The sequence below is a fragment of the Camponotus floridanus genome, unplaced genomic scaffold (genome assembly GCF_003227725.1).
Source record: "Camponotus floridanus strain SB8 unplaced genomic scaffold, Cflo_v7.5 scaffold137, whole genome shotgun sequence".
Taxonomy (NCBI): Eukaryota; Metazoa; Arthropoda; class Insecta; order Hymenoptera; family Formicidae; genus Camponotus; species Camponotus floridanus.
The window spans coordinates 240,629-263,918 of NW_020229256.1; the positions used below are offsets into that span (position 1 = coordinate 240,629).

At 31.8% G+C, this 23,290-nt stretch overlaps 1 protein-coding gene across 2 annotated transcripts in view; it reads left to right on the plus strand.

The window, feature by feature from the left end:
- LOC105258850 (paired box protein Pax-1) overlaps nt 1–23,290 on the plus strand; it is a 300,736-nt gene that overhangs the window by 135,407 nt on the left and 142,039 nt on the right. For both annotated transcript variants that reach the window (XM_025406242.1, XM_025406243.1), the window contains exon 3: nt 21,729–22,358. In XM_025406242.1, coding sequence (XP_025262027.1) covers nt 21,729–22,358 — 630 coding nt within the window. The remainder of the gene's footprint in view (nt 1–21,728; nt 22,359–23,290) is intronic.

Here is a 23,290-nt window from a genome sequence, read left to right on the forward strand (position 1 = left end):
ATTTTTCATTGAATATGTATAATTGTACAAGCATTTATTCAGCCGCAAATAAGTAAGTATATAAGGTAATTTGTAATATAATTTATATATATATGTATATATATATATATATATATATATATATATATACAGGGTGTTTCATTTTAATCCGACCACCTAAATTTCTCGGAACCTAAGCAAGATAGAGAAAAATAAAAAAGGAAGATAAAAGGCGGTAGAAAGCATAAAATTACATAATCGTATAAAATAGTTTAATAAAATAATAGGCCGATAAAGAAAAGCAAATTCAGTACAATTTGAGTAATTACAAATAAACATAATATAAATAAATATAATAGCGAACGTTTCTGGCTCTTGCTTCGAGCCTTCTTCAGCGCAATGACAAATAAGATATAAATAATGGTACGGTGAGGACATAATAGAACTAATATAAAAATAAATGATAATGAATATTATAAAAAACAGGAATCAGCAGAACGCAATGCCGCAAAGACAGTAATCGCTTGTCGAAAAAATAATAAATCTCCATGACGTGAGATACAGGAACCTTATTATGCAAGTACAATAGATGCTGAACGAAAACTCGACAGCAGTACCAAATGCAGCCTAAAATTTGGCACTATTAGATTGAATCAATAATATGATATAAGAAATTATCAGAAAATACTCACGAAGAAATCGCTCAGCAGTAATGTTAAGGGTCGGAAGACAATAAGGTTCGACATAAAGATCGGTTACTGTGTAAAAGTGCCAGCGAGATGGCTCATATATATACCTAAGCATGACTTTCAAATTTTCGGTAACTTGTTTATAATGTCAAGATATAAAGACGGTAAATTTTCTGAGTCTGTCTGCAAATTTAAACCATTCTTTTGTCTCTTAATAAACAACATTTCAGAAATAAGTCTTTTATAATGAGATGAAGCTTCGTCTAAAACCTGAACATCATCCCAACAAAAGTCATGATCACACTGCAGTCTGTGACTTGTGACAGTTGAAGGAGTCACATGATTCCTGTTAATTTGAGATCTATGTTCAAAAATTCTTGTCTTCAGCATTCTCGAAGTTTGACCGATATAAGAAGCGTCACAATCAGAGCAGTTAATTTTATAGACCACGTTAGTTTTGTAGTTACTAAGAATGCAGTCTTTATGCACTTTTATAAACTTGTTTAGTTTATTTAAACTGGTGTAGGAAAGTTTAATATCCAAGTTTTTTGTGATGTTCCTAAACTGTTCTGTAACGTTTGGTAAATAAGGAACAGTGAAATAAATGGGGGAACTATTCTGCGTCCCATTAACAATGCGACCATGACTACCGATCAAGAATCTCAGCCTCTTATTCATGACTTCAAAAATGACGTTCAGCGGATAGCAATTGTCCAAAAGGATTCTAACGATAAGATCAAGGTTTTTACTGTGAAATCTCGGATGTGATAAAGAAAAAACTCTATCAACAAGGCCGATTATCGTGCCTTTCTTCTGGCATAACGGGTGTTGGGAATAATAATTTAAATATCTGCCCGAAAATGTAGATTTATGAAACCAGTCAAAAATTAAAGCATTATTTTCCACAATTATAGTTACATCTAGGAAATTGATTTTTCTGTCAACTTCTAATTCAGATGTAAATTGTAGTCTGTCATGAAATGAGTTAAAAATAGAAAGAGTCATGTCAATAGAGTCGGAAGGAACTGTCATTAAAATATCGTCAACGTATCTAAAATAAAAACGGGGGGTAAATTTGAGCATATTCAAAGCATTCTTTTCTAGGTCTTGTAAGACAATATCAGCTATGATAGGTGATAAAGGAGATCCCATGGGAGTACCAAAAGTTTGTTTGTATATGATGTTATTAAAAGTAAAAAAAGTAGAGTTTAAAACTAGTCTGACTGCATTTAAAAACTCGGATTCGGGCAGATCACACGCATCACGTATAAAACACCATCTGTTCGAGACGCTGAGAAGAGCAAGATCAATAGGAATATTCGTGAATAAGGAAATGACATCCAGAGAGATCAGTTTAGAGTTATCATCCATATGGACATTCGCCAAATTATGTACTAAATCAAAGCTGTTATTAACATGACTAGAGACAACAGGCAAGTTCTTAATTATGACCTTGTGCAAAAATAATGCGAGAGAATAAAGTGGGCTATTAATAGAAGAGACAATGAGTCTGAATGGAATGTCAATCTTATGGATTTTAGGCAAACCATAAGCTCTAGGCAAGATACCATCGGTGAACAGAAGAGATTTATAAGTTACATTAGAGATATAACCGTGATTCATCTAGATAATAGTTCTTTCAAATTCGAAATCAATTTTTTAGTAGGATCTTTTTTGATTATTACATAGGTGTTCTCATCGTGGAGCAAAACTTCAACTTTGTTTAAATAATCGGATTTATCGAGAGCTACAGTAACGTTACCCTTGTCAGCACGAGTGAGGATGAGATCTTTGTTATTATGGAGAAAATTTTTTTGGATATTAAACTTTCCTACACCAGTTTAAATAAACTAAACAAGTTTATAAAAGTGCATAAAGATTGCATTCCTAGTAACTACAAAACTAACGTAGTCTATAAAATTAACTGCTCTGATTGTGACGCTTCTTATATCGGTCAAACTTCGAGAATGCTGAAGACAAGAATTTTTGAACATAGATCTCAAATTAACAGGAATCATGTGACTCCTTCAACTGTCACAAGTCACAGACTGCAGTGTGATCATGACTTTTGTTGGGATGATGTTCAGATTTTAGACGAAACTTCATCTTATTATAAAAGACTTATTTCTGAAATGTTGTTTATTAAGAGACAAAAGAATGGTTTAAATTTGCAGACAGACACAGAAAATTTACCGTCTTTATATCTTGACATTATAAACAAGTTACCGAAAATTTGAAAGTCATGCTTAGGTATATATACGAGCCATCTCGTTGGCACTTTTACACAGTAACCGATCTTTATGTCGAATCTTATTGTCTTCCGACCCTTAATATTACTGCTGAGCGATTTCTTCGTGAGTATTTTCTGATAATTTCTTATATCATATTATTGATTCAATCTAATAGTGCCAAATTTTAGGCTGCATTTGGTACTGCTGTCGAGTTTTCGTTCAGCATCTATTGTACTTGCATAATAAGGTTCCTGTATCTCACGTCATGGAGATTTATTATTTTTTCGACAAGCGATTACTGTCTTTGCGGCATTGCGTTCTGCTGATTCCTGTTTTTTATAATATTCATTATCATTTATTTTTATATTAGTTCTATTATGTCCTCACCGTACCATTATTTATATCTTATTTGTCATTGCGCTGAAGAAGGCTCGAAGCAAGAGCCAGAAACGTTCGCTATTATATTTATTTATATTATGTTTATTTGTAATTACTCAAATTGTACTGAATTTGCTTTTCTTTATCGGCCTATATTATTTTATTAAACTATTTTATACGATTATGTAATTTTATGCTCTCTACCGCCTTTTATCTTCCTTTTTTTATGTTTAAACTTAAAAGAGCTTTTCTCAATATTTGATAGAGAAAAATGTTTTAGACAAAAGTTGTATGGTTTCAAGGGGGACATAAGATGGTGTCATTAGTTTGATCTTGAAGAGCCACCTGAAGGACACGCGAAGGTCAGCTCCAACTTTTTAAATGGGACACCCTATATGCTTTTGCATATTCTTGTAGCTCATCTTAAGAACTTTCCAAAACACTATAATTAAGTTAGTTTTCATTAAGTACTTTCCAAGTTATGAGGCTTGAAATCATTTTTTAATTTTACATAAACCGTAAAATATCTTGTAAAATATTCATTTTTCGATTATTTTACCTTAATACTTTTATGTATAAAATAATGAGAAGAATCAATTGATTCCTCTCATTATTTTGTACGTAAAAGTATTAAAGCAAGATAATCGAAAAATGAATATTTTACTAGATATTTTACGGTATACAAAATTAAGAAATGGTTTCAAGCCTCATAACTCGAAAAATACTCAATGAAGAAATACTTTAGTATAGTGTTTTGGAAAGCTCTCGAGATAAGCTACACGAATATGTAATAAAAAATAGGGAGTTCCATTTAAGAAATTGAAGATTACCTTTACGTCATCTTCAAAGGACTCTCCAAGGTCAAATCATTGCCACTATCTGATGGCCCCCTCCAAGCCATATAACTTTTATCTGAAACATTTTTTTGATTTTTCATTATTTTCCGAAATATTTGAGTGGATCACTTAAAATGGCCCACCCTGTATATATATATATATATATATATATATATATATATATATATATATATAATAGGGATGATAGTTTTTATTGTGTATATGCGTGTAGGAATATATCATAGAAAATATTTTCAAGGCATTATTTTGAATCTTAACCTATAATTATTTTTATTGTTATAGTGATAAGTAAAAGCGCAAATTCGGATACACTATATAAAATGATTGAGTTTGAAAACGAAAAAGCTGAAAATAGCTGTAAAATAATAAAATGCGTACCAAGTTCATGGATTACATATGATCACAAGCTTGGTTCTTGCATAGTGCAATATATGACTCCATTATATTCAATAGAAGATTCTAAATTAATTCAGGATCTAATAAAAATTCGAGCACAACCGCCTGAATAGCCACGATTTCCCGTGAATTTGAAAGGTAATGTAAGTAAGTAAAAATAAAATAAAATAATAAAAGTCAATTACGAAATTTAATTACAGTTAATCTAATATAAAGGAACATCAATTTCATTTTGAATTGTATTTAATTCTATCTCTATTTTGTGAAAGAAATTAATTTTAAATTGTATTTAAATTAATTTATCAAAAATATTGGAAGGGAGATCAAGAATATTATGTTAAAAATAGATAATAAATAAAAGAATATCATGATAAGATTAAGATATTAAGATACAGAATTTTATAATAGTTTTTTAAATTTATATAATATAAAAATATAGAAAAATATAAAAATTAAAAACAATAAAAGATTTAATTAGTTTTATATAGATATTATATTTTTAATATTTTAACTTAATGAAGAAAATGTTATTTGCAGATTCATATAAAGAAGGAATGAATAAATTAAGTATTCTCGAAGTCCAGCCATATACGACAGATTCTGAATCACGAGGGATGGAGAAGGCTAATAAAGCAATAGAAAATTTGAAGTCTCGGGTAGATGTTGGAAAAATGTTATCCAAAAAGAATAATGAATCATCTGAACTATTTGGAAAATGAAGATACCATGATTCACTAATAATTAACAAAAAAGTATTAATAATATTTTTAACGTTTGTTTATCATATTTAGGTTCTACAGACACATCTAGTTCAAATCAAAAGCAGGAAAGACAAACGAAAAAAGAATAAATATAATTGAAGATTCTGATGACTCATTTATATCAACTAACTAAAATCCAAAACAAAACATCGAAATCAAAAAGACATTGAAAAAAGCTGTTACAGCTCAAAACAAGTTGCCAAAACTTCAAACAATTTTAAAAGACAACTCGAAAACAAAACAATGTAAAAACAATGTAAAAATATTGATGAACCGAACATATCGTCTGTCAAAAATAATATATCAAATACATCAATTACATCCAGCCTACGAAAACATAATAAGATAACACAAAATTCAATACAATTACTAAAATAAATCAAGAGCAAGGTATTTTTTTTTTTAAGTTAATTTCTTTTTTTCTGGTTTCAGAATTTTTTTCAATTGTATTTAAGAGGAAATCGTAAGCTCATGTTTATTAACTGAACAACCGAAAAATAAATTTTTATTTTTCATATATGTATTTCGTTCTGCTTTCATTTAATAACGAGAAGAGCATACAATCTTTTATTGTGCAGAAGAATTTTCTATTGAGAATTTATGTTGAAGAATTTTGGTAAAATGTGTGATATGTATATCCATAATGTAAAATACAGATTGTATACATGATAATATATATCTACAATGTAAAATAATAGATTGTATACTCTCTTGAAATGTAAGATGTCCGTTTTTATGATCGCGGTTAACGTCGCGATCAGGAGATGGACGAACCGGTTGAGGGAGCGGTTTGATTCGCGGAAACGGTAATAGAGAAAAACTAAGGAGATGCTTGGAAAAGAATATGGTAAATATACCGATGAAGGGAGCTCGCCTCGATTGCCTCATTCTTGACATATGTTGTCAAGGTCACTGCCCTGAGTAACATCCAAAAGGTTTTAGCCGTCGCTCGTTGTTCGTTAAAAAGTTATTAACAAAAGAATTTTACAACTTTAATGCTTTTTATCTCCGAAAATATTAATCTGAGAAAAAAATTTTTAAGCAAAAAATAAAGCCGCTGAAAAACTCTACAAAAAAGGTTATATGCATTTTTTTTCATATACCTACTATTTTAGCTATTATATAAAAAAATAATTTAAATATTCACATAAGGTATAATTGAGTTGCCCACAATTTTATAAACCCATGTGAAGTCCCAGTTTGCGTTGCAAAGTACACACTGCATAGACTGCACACCCCCCACCCCCAGTCTCCACCCCTACCCCCACCCCGTTGCAAATCCATATGAAATCTCCCTTTGCATGGAAAAGTATGCCCTGAGTAACATCCAAAAGGTTTTAGCCATCGCTCGCTGTTCGTTAAAAAGTTATTAACAAAAGAAGTTAGAAAGAGAATATAGATTTTATTGACACCATGTAAGTAGAACTATAGTATGAAAATACAGTTCGAAAGTATTTTCCACGCAAAGTATGTTTATGGTCCGAAATATGTAAGCATAACAATAATACAGATTTAAGCTATAGAAATATTCCTTATATTTAGTACTTGCAGAAACTTTTAATACGTGAACATGAGACTTCACATATACTTTTCCATGCAAAGGGAGATTTCACATGGGTTTGCAACGGGGTGGGAGTGGGGGTGGGGGTGGAGGGCTGGGATGTGCAGTCTGTGCGTGTACTTTGCAACGCAAACTGGGACTTCACATGGATTTATAAAACTGTGGGCAACTCAATCATACCTTATGTGAATATTTAAATTATTTTTTTATATAACAGCTAAAAAAGTAGGTTTATGAAAAAAATGCATATAACCTTTTTTGTAGAGTTTTTCAGCGGCTTTATTTTTTGCTTAAAAAATTTTTTTCTCAAATTAATATTTTCGAAGATAAAAAGTATTAAAGTTGTGAAATTCTTTTGTTAATAACTTTTTAACGAGCAACCAGCGACGGCTAAAACCTTGGATGTTACTCAAGGCAATGACCTTGACAACATATGTCAAGGACGAGGCCATCGAGGCGGGCTCCCTTCATCGGTATATTTATCAAAAATATTAATATATTCTTGAAAAGATATTACACTCGGAGTGAGCACAAAAGCCGAGGATCGGCAGCCGAAAATACAAGCCCGAACGCCGGCAGACTAACGCCAAAAACGCGCAGTAAAGATAATACTGCCAAGGAAAACAGTCACGACTACAAGGCAAAAACAGACTGTGTATTAATCACGGGAAAAGACCGCACGAGCAGAACGTACGTGTTACTGCGTACACGGTCGGAAAGCAACTCTCCGTCGTCCCGGGCGGAAGAGATCAACAACTGCCGGACGTGATAAACAACTGCCGGTCGTGATCGTCAACCTCGAGACGCGCGCAGCGTCGCAGCCAATCACATTGCTCTACGTCACGTAACGTAGCGCACTAGCGCTATAACATGGCAATGGATGTATGCTAGCGTCAAAACATGACGGCGGTCTTACAGTTCGACCATTCTGACATTTCATTCGTCTCAATTGAGTACGCAAGAGAAAAATAAACTCTGAAAAAATAAACATTTGAACCAAACAAACTAATAAAATACACCAAATAACAAAATGTAATTAATAACGCACACAATCTTAAAGCTAAGACCATACATTTCGAAAGAATTCGCAAGAGGAAAATAAACTCTGAGAAAAAAACTAACAATGACTTAGAAAAAACAAACTTTAAGATTATATAAAATTACGTAGAGGAACAAAACGTAAACGATATCGCTCGCCACTTAGAGCTAGAATTTTTGAGAATTATAAAATATACATATAATACATGAGATAAACATAAAAATATACAAAATATACATGAGTTACTCATCTTGAGAGTTTTTAGATATCGGCTTAATCCATAATTTGATTTTGTCGGGTGATAAAATAAAGTTATAAGATCTAGACGATAGGTTGAAACCAGGTATGTCCTTAACAACATATCTGTTTTTATTTAAAACCTTAGCGATAATGTAAGGATCGTTATAACTAGATTTTACTTTCATCTGGTTTGATAGTCGTATCCTTAATTAATACATAATCGCAGACATTATATTGAGAAGGCTTTTTATGCCTTTCATCGTAATATTCTTTGTTATAGTGCTGAGCTTTATTGGTAGCTTCTAAAGCTAACTGATGACTCCCTTTCTTCGATATGGTCGAGATCGGTTTTCGCAATGTTATTTAAAAATATAGATAGATTAATATCAGTATTAATAAAATTTCATAAAAGGCTTAAAGGATCAGCGTAATGGTGAAAAGATGCGAAAATAAAAACGGTTATATTAATATAATAAACCTAATAAAACGTTTATTTGATTTAAGTGACGCTGCGTTTCAATCCAATTCGGATCCTATTCAATGTCAAATCACAAAATATAGTAATAAACATGAAAATAAAATAAAAATAAGATCAAATTAACAGTCATTGGTAATAAGTAACGGAAAGACGCAAAGCAAAATAAATAATAATAAAAGAGTCAGAACTGTCGAAATAAATTACGAAAAATAACGGGCGAATTCAAACTAACAAAGAAGCGCAACGCGTTGATAAGCGGATAAGCAAACCTGTATTCCATAATCTCGGTGTGCCATGAAAAAACAAGCTGCTCCCCTCGATAATAGATGTCGAAAGAAAAATCCCACAACCAGTTCCACATACATCTCAAAATTAAAAGCAGTCAAAAATGCAGAAGTCGATGACGAAAATGCAATGGGGCCTAATGTGTTTGATTAAAACCTTGATCAGGATGGCATTCTACAAAAGAGAAAGACAAAAAAAACTACCTAATAAATAGCTTAGAAAAATACTCCGGAAACTGATACGGGAATTAATTTACCAAAAATTAAAAATTAAAAATTAAATTATAAAAAATAAAATACAAAAATAAGTTAGAGAATAATATAATGTAAAACAATTAAAAATGCGTACCCGTCTCTAAATTGAAAGTAAGTAAATTAAAAAAAATCCTTCGAAGGGAAAGCAAGACAGGCACAACATAAACGCTCTTGTCGCCGAACAGAGATATGAAAACAGAGAGGCACCATGAGACCCCAAAAGAAGGGGAAAGAGAGAGGATTTTATTTTATTTTTATGTTTATTGGAGAGAGATTTTATATTATTTTTATGTTTATTACTGTATTTCGTGATTTGACATTGAAGAGGAACCGAATTGGAAACTCAGCGTTTGTCACTTAAATCGAATAAACGTTTTATTAGGTTTATTATATTAATATAACCGTTTTTATTTTCGCATCTTTTCACCATTGCGCTGGTCCTTTAAGCCTTTTATGAAATTTTATTGATTTTATCCTACGGACCTTTATTTCATTATAATAATTTTATAATAATTTTATAATAATTTTGATATCACTCAGGCGAATAATGAGTTCCTTACAAATTATAATTTTACACAAATAATAATTTTTTCAATTTTATCGATCAATGTTTTGGAAATGGTATGAAGTAATGTTTTAAGAGTTGGATTGACTTCAACAAAAGAATCATAGCTACCAAATTTAAAATCTTTTTCTTAAAAGAATGTAAAAGAGTCAACTTAGTTCCGCAACACTTGTTTAAATATACCAATAATGTGATTCACCTTTTTGATAATAGTTCAACCTTATTATTTAAAATCTTTATACGCGGATGCATTAAGCGTTTGTTACAGATCAAGATCTCCGATGCGTTCAAATTACTGCGTCATTTACAATATAATATACTGTGATGTTCGAGGGTACTGTTTGGTCGGATCCCGGTTCGAATTCTCAATGAGTTTATCAATAGGCAGCGGTCTTCCCTCAACTACTTTAATAAATTAGAGAACAAACGAATACATCAAAAATTTAATTGAATCGCGAAAAAACAACTTGATTTCCTTCGTCCCAACGTTCCTGCCATTAAATATTTTTGTTCCGTCCCTTCCCATCCTCCTATAAATCCTTACAAACAAAAATTAAGATCGTTTACTGTTTCTCGTTCTCATCAACAGCATCCCCTTCCCTCATTTTCACTCACGCCGATTCCTCAACTCCCCTCTCTTACTCCTTTTAACATTGACATTAATCCCAACAATTTCCTTATGAAAGACAACTTGTCTCTCATCAATTCTCGTCGATAACGGTTGGCTCATTAATTTGTCAAAATTTGAGATTCCTAAAGAAGTACAGTCCCTCCTACAATTAGGTGAAAAGTTTTCTTTGCGAGCCTATCCTGATTCACAACGCTTTGTGTTCGATGTCATTAAGAGTATTGAACATAACATTTCGAGATATGATTATGAAACGGCGAATAATATCAAATATCTGGTAGTTCAGACTCTAAATAAATTGTTGTCGTCTCCTTCTCAAATTTCGGAGGTTGATTCGCGTTTGTTATCATTAAGCAATATTACGAAACAATTCCTTCGTGATCATCCTGATATCATTGTTACAAAGTGGATAAGAGAAATGTAACCGTTTGCCTTGATAAATCGGAATATTTTGATAAGATGCGTAACTTGTTATCAGATCAGAAGACGTACATGGTGGTGAACCGCGATCTGACGAATAAAATCATTTCTCAACTAAGAGTGTTGTTGCAGCGCTGGCTTGGAAGTGAATACATCTCGAATGATACATATAGAGCGCTATTGAGTTCGGAGGGGTTACCACATGCCTACGGACTGCCAAAAATACACAAAAAGAATGCCCATTACGTGTTATCGTTTCTTGCATTAATAGTCCTTTATATTCACTGGCGTCTTTCCTCCATAACATTCTATATAAGAATTTATCGAATCCGAATAGTCATATCGAAAACAGTTTTGAACTAACTAAAAAACTTAATAATTTTCACTTAGATGATAACTACGACTTGATTTCATTGGATGTGATGAGTCTTTTCACCAACGTTTCCACTTGATTTGGTTATTGATGGAATCGCGAAACGATGGCATTTCATCAAAAAGAAAATTAATATTCCTTATAAGGAATTTGTTATTTCTCTAAAATTGATCATGGATTCCACTTACTTCAAGTTTGATAAGGTCATTTATAAACAGATTTTTGGCACTCCGATGGGCTTCCCACTCTCTCCGATTTTGGCGAATATGATTATGGCGGATCTAGAATAGAGAGCAATTTCATTCCTCTCGATTTCCCTTCCTTTTACATATATTATGTTGATGACATTGTTCTTGCTGCTCCCAAACAATTCATCCAGCACATTTTCCAGGTCTTTAACTCACTTCACAATAGATTAAGTTTCACCATTGAATACTCTAGCAATAATAGTATAAATTTTTTTGCCACAATTATTATTCTTGGACACAACTATTATTATTAACAAGAATTATATTGAATTCAACTGGTACAAGAAGCCGACTTTTTCAGGGAGATTTCTCTCATATTTCTCACACCACCCTCTGTCACATAAAAGAGGAGTTGTCATCAGCTTGACAGACAGGATTTTCAAACTTTCACATCCGCGTTTTCATAACGATAATTTTTCATTTATCATTTCAACTTTATTGAACAATGGTTATCCTATACACTTCAAACTATTTCTCAAAGGCTTAAGGCTCTAATTTCTACTAAGAACAATGACGTCAGCATGCATTCTCAACCTCCCTCCTCTCCTACTCCTACTCCCTTTTTCATCATTCCTTTCTCCTCAAAAGTTTTCCTAGAAGTTTTATTTCTAATATAAAGAATTATACGAATAGAAGATTGGCTTACACAATGAACAACAAACTAAAATCTTTTATTAGACTATATAAGGATCCTTTGCCTGAACTCGACCACTCGAATGTCATTTATAAGATCAGTTGTCTAGATTGTGATGCGTCGTATGTGGGACAGACGAAGAGAAAACTAACCAGAATCAAGGAACACCGCTCTGATATTAATAAAGCATCTGGGTCTCTCTCGGTGTCTCTTCATAGAATGGAGGGTCACGAATTTGGGAGTGTCCCGTTTGGCCACGTTAATATTGATCACCGTCCCGATTGATCACGTTGAAATTGACCACGTTGCGATTGACCACGTCCCGATTGATCACCGTCCCGATTGACCACCATCCCGATTAACCACGGTCTCGATTAACCACGGTCCCGATTGACCACGGTCCCGATTGATCACGTTGCGATTGATCACGTTGCTATTGACCACGTCCCGATTGACCACCGTCCCGATTGACCACCGTTCTGATTGACCACGGTCCCGATTGGTCAATCGGGACGGTGGTCAATCGGGACCGTGATCAATCGGGACGGTAGTCAATCGGGACCGTGGTCAATCGAGACCGTGGTCAATCGGGATGGTGGTCAATATTAACGTGGCCAAACGGGTGCCACTCACAAATTTGATTGGTCGAACATTTCCATGTGGAGGAAGAATCAGGATACAAAAAGAGATTAATTGCAGAGATGCTGCATATTTCTAATCAGAATCATAGCTTTAACATCCAGAGCGACACCGAGTTCTTAGACAAGATATATTTGCCAATTATTAAGAAGTTCTCGCATTTAATTCTTTGAAATATTTCCGTTTGTCATTTTCCGTATCCTCTTATTTGATGATGTTTCTCTCTCTTTCTCCCTCTTTTGAGGTCTCACGGGTCTCACGGCCTCTCTGCGTTCTCGTATCTCTCAGTTCGGCGCTATCGACAAGAGCGTTTATGTTGTGCCTGTCTTGCTCTCCCTTCGAAGGATTTTCTTAATTTACTTACTTTCAATTTAGAAACGGGTACGCATTTTTAATTGTTTTACATTATATTATTCTCTATCTTATTTTTGTATTTTATTTTTTATAACTTTATTTTTAATTTTTAATTTTTGGTAAATTAATTCCCGTATCAGTTTCCAGAGTATTTTTCTAAGCTATTTATTAGGCAGTCTATTTTTTCGTCTTTCTCTTTTGTAGAATGCCACCCTAATCAAGGTTTTAATCAAACACATTAGGCCTCACTGCATTTTCGGCTGGTCATCGACTTATGCATCTTTGACTGCTTTTAATTTTGAGATGTATGTGGACCTGGTTGTGGGATTTTTCTTTCGACATCTGTTATCGAGGAGAGCAGCTTGTTTTTTCATGGCACACCGAGATTATGGAATACGGGTTTGCTTATCCGCTTATCAACATGTTGCGCTATTTCGTTAGTTTGAATTTTGCGTAATTTACTTCGACAGTTCTGACTCTTTTATTATTATTTATTTTGCTTTGCGTCTTTCCGTTACTTATTACCAATGACTGTTAATTTAATCTTATTTTTGTTTTATTTTCATGTTTATTACTTTATTTCGTGATTTGACATTGAAAAGGATCCGAATTGGATCGAAACGCAGCGTTTGTCACTTAAATCAAATAAACATTTTATTAGGTTTATTATATTAATATAATCGTTTTTATTTTCGCATCTTTCCACCATTGCGCTAGTCCTTTAAGCCTTTTATGAAATTTTATTGATTTTATCCTACGGACCTTTATTTCATTATAATAATTTTAATATCAGAATGATCTCTTTGATCATATCCAAGAAGTAATTTGGAAGGGGAGTTTTTCAAAGAAGAGTGGTACGTATTATGAATGACATATTGGATAGAGTTTAAATGATCATTTCAATTTAATTGACCATTCATTACTTTTTTTAAGGAAGATTTAAGGAATCTGTTAATCCTTTCAGCCAAACCATTGGCCCAAGCAGCAACGATTACAATGAATTTATGTTGAATATTTCTACTTTTCAAAAATTCAGAAAATTCTAAAGAAGTGAATGCAGTTCTTCTGTCCGAAATTAAAGTTAAAGGATTGCCAAAAATATTAAACAAATTAGTTAAATGCTTAATAACTTCTTTTGAACCCGTTGATCTTATTGCGTATAGCCAAGTGAACCAAGTGAAAGCGTCTAATAAAATATGTTCTAATAAAATATACAACTAATAAAATATGTTTGAACCCGTCTGGAGAATTAGAAATAGGACCGAAATGATCTATATGCAATAAAACAAAAGGAGAAGTTGGAAAATCAATTATTTGCATCTCACCTTCGCGAGAATTAACAGCAGTATTTGCCATTAAGCAAGTTAAACAATTGTCAATGTAATCACGCACTCTTTTCTGAAGAGAAGGAAACCAATAATTGGAAGAATTACCCTGAATAGTTTTTTCAAGTCCACAATGAGCTAATTCATCGTAATAAACACGAATAATGTTGTTGACTAACGCGTCGGGAACGACGAAACAATGTTTATTATGATGTTTTCTGTAAACGAGATTATCGAGTAAAATAAATTTATCGTCGTCTTTAAATTCAAGGCTTTCGGTAATTTCCTTCAACCTACTGTCAAGTAACTGCCTATATTGCAGTTCATTTTCAAGTAGTATTGCGTGTACAAAATTTACGACTCTACTAAGAGCGTCAACGTGAGATATTCGGCGTCCATCACAGTGAACGATATTAAACTTGTAATTCTGAATGTTCAATGTCCACTAAACAATTCTGGGATTTAAATTGGCCTTATTAATAGCATGAACCAGAGCGTTACAATCGGTAACAATGGTAAAATTCAATCCGTATAAATAAATGTAGAACCTTTCAATTGACCTAACTATTGCGAGCATTTCCAATTCAAAGCTATGATACCTTGATTCAGTATCATTAGTAGCTTGACTATAATAGGCCACAGGAGTCCAAGTTTTAGAGTCTTGTTTTTGAAGCAATATACCGGCAATGGATACATTGCATGCATCTGTATGTAGTTCTGTAGGAAGCAAAAGATTGTATAATCTTAAGACCGGATAAACCGTTAAGTCCTGTTTTAATTGATTAAAAGCCTTTTAACAATCTTCATCAAAACAAAAAGTTACTGATTTACGTAATAAATTATTTAAGGGTTTAGTCGCATAATCTTTAATAAATGTCCTGAAATAATTAGTAAGACCAAGGAACCTTTGAACTTCAATTATCATTCGGGATTGAGGAAAATTTTGGCATTAACGTGCTTTGAGCTCAAAGTAATTTCAGAAGTGGAAACAATATAACCTAGATACTCGATCGTCGTTTTCAGAAAACAACACTTCTTATAGTTAAGCTGTAACTCGAAACGCTTAAGCAGCATAAGCACTTTTTCAAGAGTATCTAAATTTTCTTCGATTGTTGAAGATGGGATAAGAATCGTCGTCTATGTAAACAATTACTTTATTCTCCCTAATAAGAGGTTGAAGTATTCGAACAATGCGCCTCTGAAACTCAGCAGGACTTCGCAAAAACCAAAAGGCAAACGGAGATATTCAAACTGTTCGTCTGGAGTTGCAAAAGCAAAATACCTGGTAAAATCCGGGTGAAGTTTAATATGGTGAAAACCGTCTTTTAAGTCAAGAAGAGTAAAAACAGCTTTACTGCTTAAGGGGGAAACCACATTAGAAGGCTGATTTTTTAAGCTTTTTTGTGAATTTTTTTGAGATGGAAAAAATAATTAGAATTTATTTAAACTTTGAGGTCATTTTATTCATGTTTTGAACTACATGAAAAGTTTCATTCTCGGTGAAACTTGTTCCTTTGTTAGAATGCTGATTTCCATGGAATGATCTCTTACGTAGTTTAGTAACTCGATAAGTGCTAGAATGGTCACCTTTTGGATGGGAAGACATATTTCTCTTGTAACTTTCAACACACGCGTGGATGGCCATCCGATTCTATCGAAATATATTCAAAATAATGCCGACGTTTCTACACAAGCCCTCTATAGAGGGCTATATATGAGCATTTACAAACAAAAACATCTGGAAAAATACCCTCCCTTCCCTTCTAATATCCCATAGTACATGTGTTATATTGAGCCAAATAAGTAAGTAAGGGACAACTTGAGCGACCGCTCCATTCTACCTGCTGTACGCTCCAGCAGTAAACTGAGGGACGCTCCCTTTTATACTCATACTATAGGAAGGACTTCGAATTTCATTTTGAAATTTTGGGAACATAATCTTGAATAGTTATACTAACGATTTATGCAATAAAAGAAAAATCGATTTTTTGAACCGTCTAAGGTGGTTTCCCCCATTAAACGTGCCAAGCAATCTTCAATCTCTCAATAAGGGGGAAGGGATACTTTTGCTTGACAATACGACCATTTAACGGACGCAGATCGACACAAAGTCTAAGAGAACCGTTCTTTTTTCTGACAGGAATTACTTTAGAACAGTACAGCGAAGTACTATACTTTATAATATTTCTATTTAACAAATCCTCAGTAATTTCTTTAATTTGATTCCGCTCGTACCAAGCGAATTTACGGGGAGCGCAAGCAAACGTTGAATTGTCTTTTAAATTAATTTTGACTAAATAGTCATCTTTAACAACGGGGGCAGGAGTGTCATCGACCGTTTGCAAAAGAGATAAAAGTTTCGCTTTGACCTATGAATCAAAGTCAATACTAATTTCAGAAAAGGAATCCGATACTTTTGTTTTATAATCAATAATGTCTGCAGAAGCGACATGAGATAAGAGATCTAACGTGTCCTTACAATTACCCTCCTCAGTAAAATCCAGAAAACGCGCAGTAAAGATAACACTGCCAATCTAACCTAACCTAACTGCCAAGGAAAACAGTCACGACTACAAGGCAAAAACAGACTGTGTATTAATCATGGGAAAAAACCGCACGAGCAGAACGTACGTGTTACTGCGTACACGGTCGGAAAGCAACTCTGCGTCGTCCCGGGCGGAAGAGATTAACAACTGCCGGACGTGATAAACAATTGCCGGTCGTGATCGTCAACCTCGAGACGCGCGCAGCGCCGCAGCCAATCACATTGCGCTACGTCACGTAACGTAGCGCACTAGCGCCATAACATTTACTGGCATTTATTGGCAACGAATGTACGCTAGCGTCAAAATATGGCGGCTTATAGAAAGCTGCTCTTCTCAATATTAAATGAAAGTAGAACAAAATATATAAAAAATCAAAAAACATTTTTTGGTTGCTCAATGAACATGAACTTCTGGATTATTCTTAAGTCAATTTACAAGAAAAAAGTTCATGTATTTTTCTACTTTGTAACTTTTATTATTTCAATACAGCTTCTGAGATTAAAGTTCTTTCTGACAAATTGAATATAGAAGTGTCGGAAATGCTATCTAAATATACAACTTCATTAAAGAATATCGTTAAAAATAATTAATATTTTTTTATATGAAATATATAAAGATTACCTTTATTCATGTTGCTGAATTCTATTAATATTTCGATTATTCCGTCAGCTTTAACATTTGTTTATGTCGCCATGAAAAAAAATGACGGTTGAAATAAAGTCAGATTTTAACCCAAACCAAAATTTTTATATTGGCCTAAGTTTGGAAATCAATAAGGGCCCTAGATAGAAGAGCGTGACATCTCGAGATTGGGCCAAGATGGGCGTCCTAATTTGGTCCTCAAATAAAATTAGGAAACCTTTATAGGGCCCGGTTATAGCCTATATAAAATTTCCACACGGTAGTGTCTGCATGATTGCGCCGCACTCATAATGTGCATAGTGGTAGCAGTATTGCATCTTACTATCTGCGAAGAGGGCTCGAGTAAAAAAAGGTTATCGATAAACTATACAGGGTGACCCATTTTAACGTAGGCAGCCAAATAACTCGAAAAATAAGCACACTACGAAAAAATGGTTAGAATCAAAATTTCGTCATTTCGAGGGGGACGTACAATGACGTTAAAATCAGCCCCCCCACTCCTCCCCCTGGGCGGTGAGAGGGGGCAAGTTTGAAATCTTAAATGGAACCCCCTATTTTTCATTGCATATTCTTGTAGCTTATCTCGAGAGCTTTCCAAAACACTATAATTAAGTACCTTTTTATTAAGTACTTTTTGAGTTATAAGACTTGAAATAATTTCTTAATTTTACATAAACCATAAAATATCTAGTAAACCATTCATTTTTCGATTATCTTATCTTCATACTTTTATGTACAAAATAATGAGAGGAATCAATTGGTGTAAAGAAAACACATAGTTGTTTCTAAGAAAAAATATGTAATTTGCAATTAACAATTCCATATTTTTTCTTAAAAACAACTGTATGTTTTCTTTACACCAATTGATTCCTCTCATTATTTTGTGCATAAAAGTATGAAGGTAAGATAATCGAAAAATGAATGGTTTACTAGATATTTTATGGTTTATGTAAAATTAAGAAATTATTTTAAGCCTTATAACTCAAAAAGTACTTAATAAAAAGGTACTTAATTATAGTGTTTTGGAAAGCTCTCGAGATAAGCTACAAGAATATGCAATGAAAAATAGGGGGTTCCATTTAAGATTTCAAACTTGCCCCCCCCCTCACCGCCCAGGGGGAGGGGTGGGGGGCTGATTTTAACGTCATTGTACGTCCCCCTCGAAATGACGAAATTTTGATTCTAACCATTTTTTCGTAGTGTGCTTATTTTTCGAGTTATTTGGCTGCCTATGTTAAAATGGGTCACCCTGTATATCCAAATTATAATGACAACCCAGAATAAAGGAGAGAAAAGGAATTTTAAGAAAACAGAAGATAATTATCTTTAATTAATTATTCATCATGCTTATGCATCTATACAAATTTAGTTGAATAGGATTTTATTGGGTTTTGAGCAATACGTTTAACTGCACGCACACATATACACAGAGCTTTTAAAAGGATGAAATAATTAAAAAATTAAAAAAAAAGATCCCGATTGCTACCAACAAAAGTACAACATTTAAATCATTATAAAAAAAGTTTAATAAATACATAGAAAAAAGTAATGATAAATAATAAATTAAAAAGTAGATATAAAATAGTAAAAAAGAACATAATAAGTAATAAAGTAAAAAGAAAAAAGTTTAATAAAAATATAACCTTAAAAAAGTTTGAAATAATATCTATTTGTAAATATTAATACAATTAACTTCAAACTATTATTAAATACTACATTAAAAAATTATGTATATATATGAGAAGTAATTATTATTAAATAATAATATTATTAAATAATAATTATTCTTATTTGAATTGACTCTTTTCACATATTTAGCGAAATATGATTTACAAAGGCTTAAGATTTTAGAATTAAATAATACTAACAAATTACTTTGTTACATTGTAATTATTATTAATTCTATATTTTACAAGAGCAGTCGGGAGACGCCGCGATAAATTTAAAAATATTAGCGCACACATACATACATTTATGTATGTGTGCGCTAATATTTTTATTATGTATACACGCCGAACACACCTAGCGCGGCGTCTCCCGACTGCTCTTAAAATATACAATTAATAATAATTACAATGTAACAAAGTAATTTGTTAGTATTATTTCTAAAATCTTAAGCCTTTGTAAATACTACTAAAATATAATTATATTACGCTAAATATGTGAAAAGAGTAAATTCAAATAAGAATAAATTGAAATAATTACTTCTCATATATATGCATAATTTTTTAAATGTAGTATTTAATAATAGTTTGATGTTAATTGTATTAATATTTACAAATAGATATTATAATATTTCAAACTTTTTTAAGCTTATATTTTTATTAAACTTTTTCTTTTTACTTTATTATTTATTATGTTCTTTTTTATTATTTTATATCTACTTTTTAATTTATTATTTATCATTACGTTTTTGTATTTATTGAATTTTTTTATAATGATTTAAATGTTGTACTTTTGTTGATAGTAGTCGGAAGTATTTTTGTACATAAAAGTATTAAGGCAAGATAATCGAAAAATGAATATTTTACTAGATATTTTATGGTTTATGTAAAATTAAAAAATTATTTCAAACCTCATAACTCGAAAAGTACTCAATGAAGAAGTACTTTGTTATAGTGTTTTGGAATGGTCTCGAAATAAGCTACAAGAATATGCAATAAAAAAATAGGGGATTCCATTTAAGAAATTGACGGTGACCTTCAAATGACTCTCCAAGGTCAAATCATTGCCACCATCTGATGGCCTCTTCAAGCCATACAACTTTTGTTTGAAACATTTTTTTATGTAACGCACCATTTAGGAGATATTTGAGCGTATTATTTAAAATGGGACACCCTGTATATATATAATAATTACGAAAATTATATTAATTTCTATTTGCAAATATATAAATAAGATTACTAAGAATTAGTATTTCATTAATCTCTAGTAGAAACGCTTATTTTTTGTTACTTTATCTTATATCTTATTAATTATAGTCAGTGAAAGTAAAATTTCACTGTAAAGTCAGTAATCGCTAGTTTGTTTGTTTACCGCTACGATGCGCTGTTTTTCTCATACTTAAGTTTTAGTTATGAGAATTATATAAAGTTTCCAAAGAGCGACAAATAAAATTAAAAGTATCACTTCGATTTAATTTCTAATATAATTTCAATAGAGGAACTTCAAATATTAAATCGATTTTATCAATCGGACATGTCTGGCGAATAAACGAAAATGATTGTTCATTATATATTAAAAATATAAAATAAATCATCATTTATTAAACATTCATGTTCTAATATGCGTGTAAATATAAATAAAATTTTTAATTTTATATGAAACAGATGAATTAATATTACTGATTAAAACAGTCAATATTACTAATTCTTTCAGTGAAATATTATTGATTTACAGTGCTATAATAACTTATAACTGCTGTATCAGTGACTCTGTTTACTGTTTTTAGTGATAATGTACTGATTCATTTTTAGAGATTGTGTATGAATGCATTATTTTATTAATTTCATAAAAAAAATTAACGAATAAAAGAAAAAAATTATTAAAAATGTCAGACTCACGAATATAAAATTAAATATATAAGATATATATGGCAATATGAGTTTAGTGGTAATATGAGTTTTTAGTGTCGATACTGTTATATCGTTATTTATTGTGCAAAAAACACAAAGAAAAAAATATTTATACATATTTTAAACATGTTTTAAACATTTTTAAACGTTTTTTTTATCAGAAAAGAGACGTATCTCTAAATGTTCTGCACTCAACCTAACCTAACCTAATCTAAACGTTCTGCAGTGGACATTTTAATCAATCAGAAAACGTTTTCAAGAGTCGATTATGAAACGTTTCAAAGAAACATTTGTGAAACCTTTTTGAAAGGAATATGACTAACGTGAGATATATTTAAAATCCTAAATTCCTAATCATGAGTATTGTGTAACTATTATAATTATTATGTAACTATATTTTCCCCTCCCTCTCTCTCCCTTTCTCTAATAACTATTAAATATTAATTTATGTTTAAAGAAAAGAAAGATTATTTTAATATAAATTTAAAGAAAGAAATATGTATTTATAAATAAATTAAATCATATAATTGCAAAATATTTATAATCCATTTTTTAAATATTAAACTTTAATTATTTTTGTAACTTTCTTTTAATGAATAGTACAATAAAATATTGATTAATTATGTCACAGAAAACAGCAACATTGAAATTGGAGCACAAGCACAACAACAACATCAACAACAACAACAACAGCAACAGCAACATCAACAGCAATATGGAGAAGTAAATCAGTTAGGAGGTGTATTCGTAAATGGTAGACCTCTTCCTAATGCTGTCAGATTGAGAATTGTCGAACTTGCACAGTTGGGTATCAGACCATGTGATATTTCACGACAACTACGTGTCAGTCATGGATGCGTCAGTAAAATATTAGCACGCTATCATGAAACGGGTAGTATTCTACCAGGCGCGATTGGTGGTAGTAAACCGCGAGTAACCACGCCAAAAGTCGTGCAATATATTAAACAATTAAAGTTAAAGGATCCAGGAATTTTTGCCTGGGAGATCAGGGATCGATTGCTATCTGATGGCGTTTGCGATAAATACAACGTTCCTTCAGTATCCAGTATATCGAGAATATTGAGAAACAAAGTCGGCATAACAACGACTATGCATCATCATCCGCATCATTCAGCTCACCATCATCATCATCATCTTTATGCGGCCGCTGCAGCAGCTGGTGCAGCTCTTTGTCCAGTGCCGTACCCACCGACACCATATCATCCGACGGTGCCACCTTCCATCACACATCACCATCAAGGTTAGTATATGGAAATTTAGCTTAGCGATATCGAGCGAGAAATTTTTCTAATATTCTGTCAATAAAAAATAATATAACAAATTGTTTAACTCAAAAATTAGGTATAAGTAAAATAATTCTATTTTATTTTAGTTACTTTTTTATATTTTTTTTAAACACATCATATTATCTTAAATCATAATAAAAGAATTAAAAATAAATACAATTCTTTTCTCTAAAACATATATTTTATAAACTAAATTTTAAAGTTAATTATTTATATATATAGCAATTATTTCACATATAATAAATTATATGTTTTACATATAATTATATATATATAAATTATTATATGGTTTTCACATACCAATCAAATTTTATAGTTTGTTTTATATATAATTGTTTAAATTAATTAAACTAATTAAATAATAGTGTAATTTATTATTAAAAAAAAATTAAATTAACAATGATTAAAGGAAATATAAACACAATTATAGGTATATATATATATATATATATATATATATATATATATATGTTAAATGTTTGCAACGGGAACAGAATTTCAGGCGAATGAATATTTTGGAGACTTTTGCATACTTTAGGGTCAAGACTCAAAGTATTCATATATCAAATGTATGATTTGGGAACATTATGTGAATATATTAAATGTATAAATTTGAGCCCTATATAATTCACGAATAGATGGCATTATTAGTACTATAATGATACACGGAGAGAGACCTCAAATTACACTTTATACAGGGTGTCCGTAAATTTTCGACCTTAATGAAATAAATAAGTAGATTGGCTCGAATTAACAAGAAATGACCGGTATTGCTTTGGGATTGTCGCAATAATTAACGAAATATTAAATAAAAAAGATCGGCCAATCTGCGTGAGTAAAAGCGCGCGGCGACGAGAGTCATCCCACCGTAATCCGATACTACGAA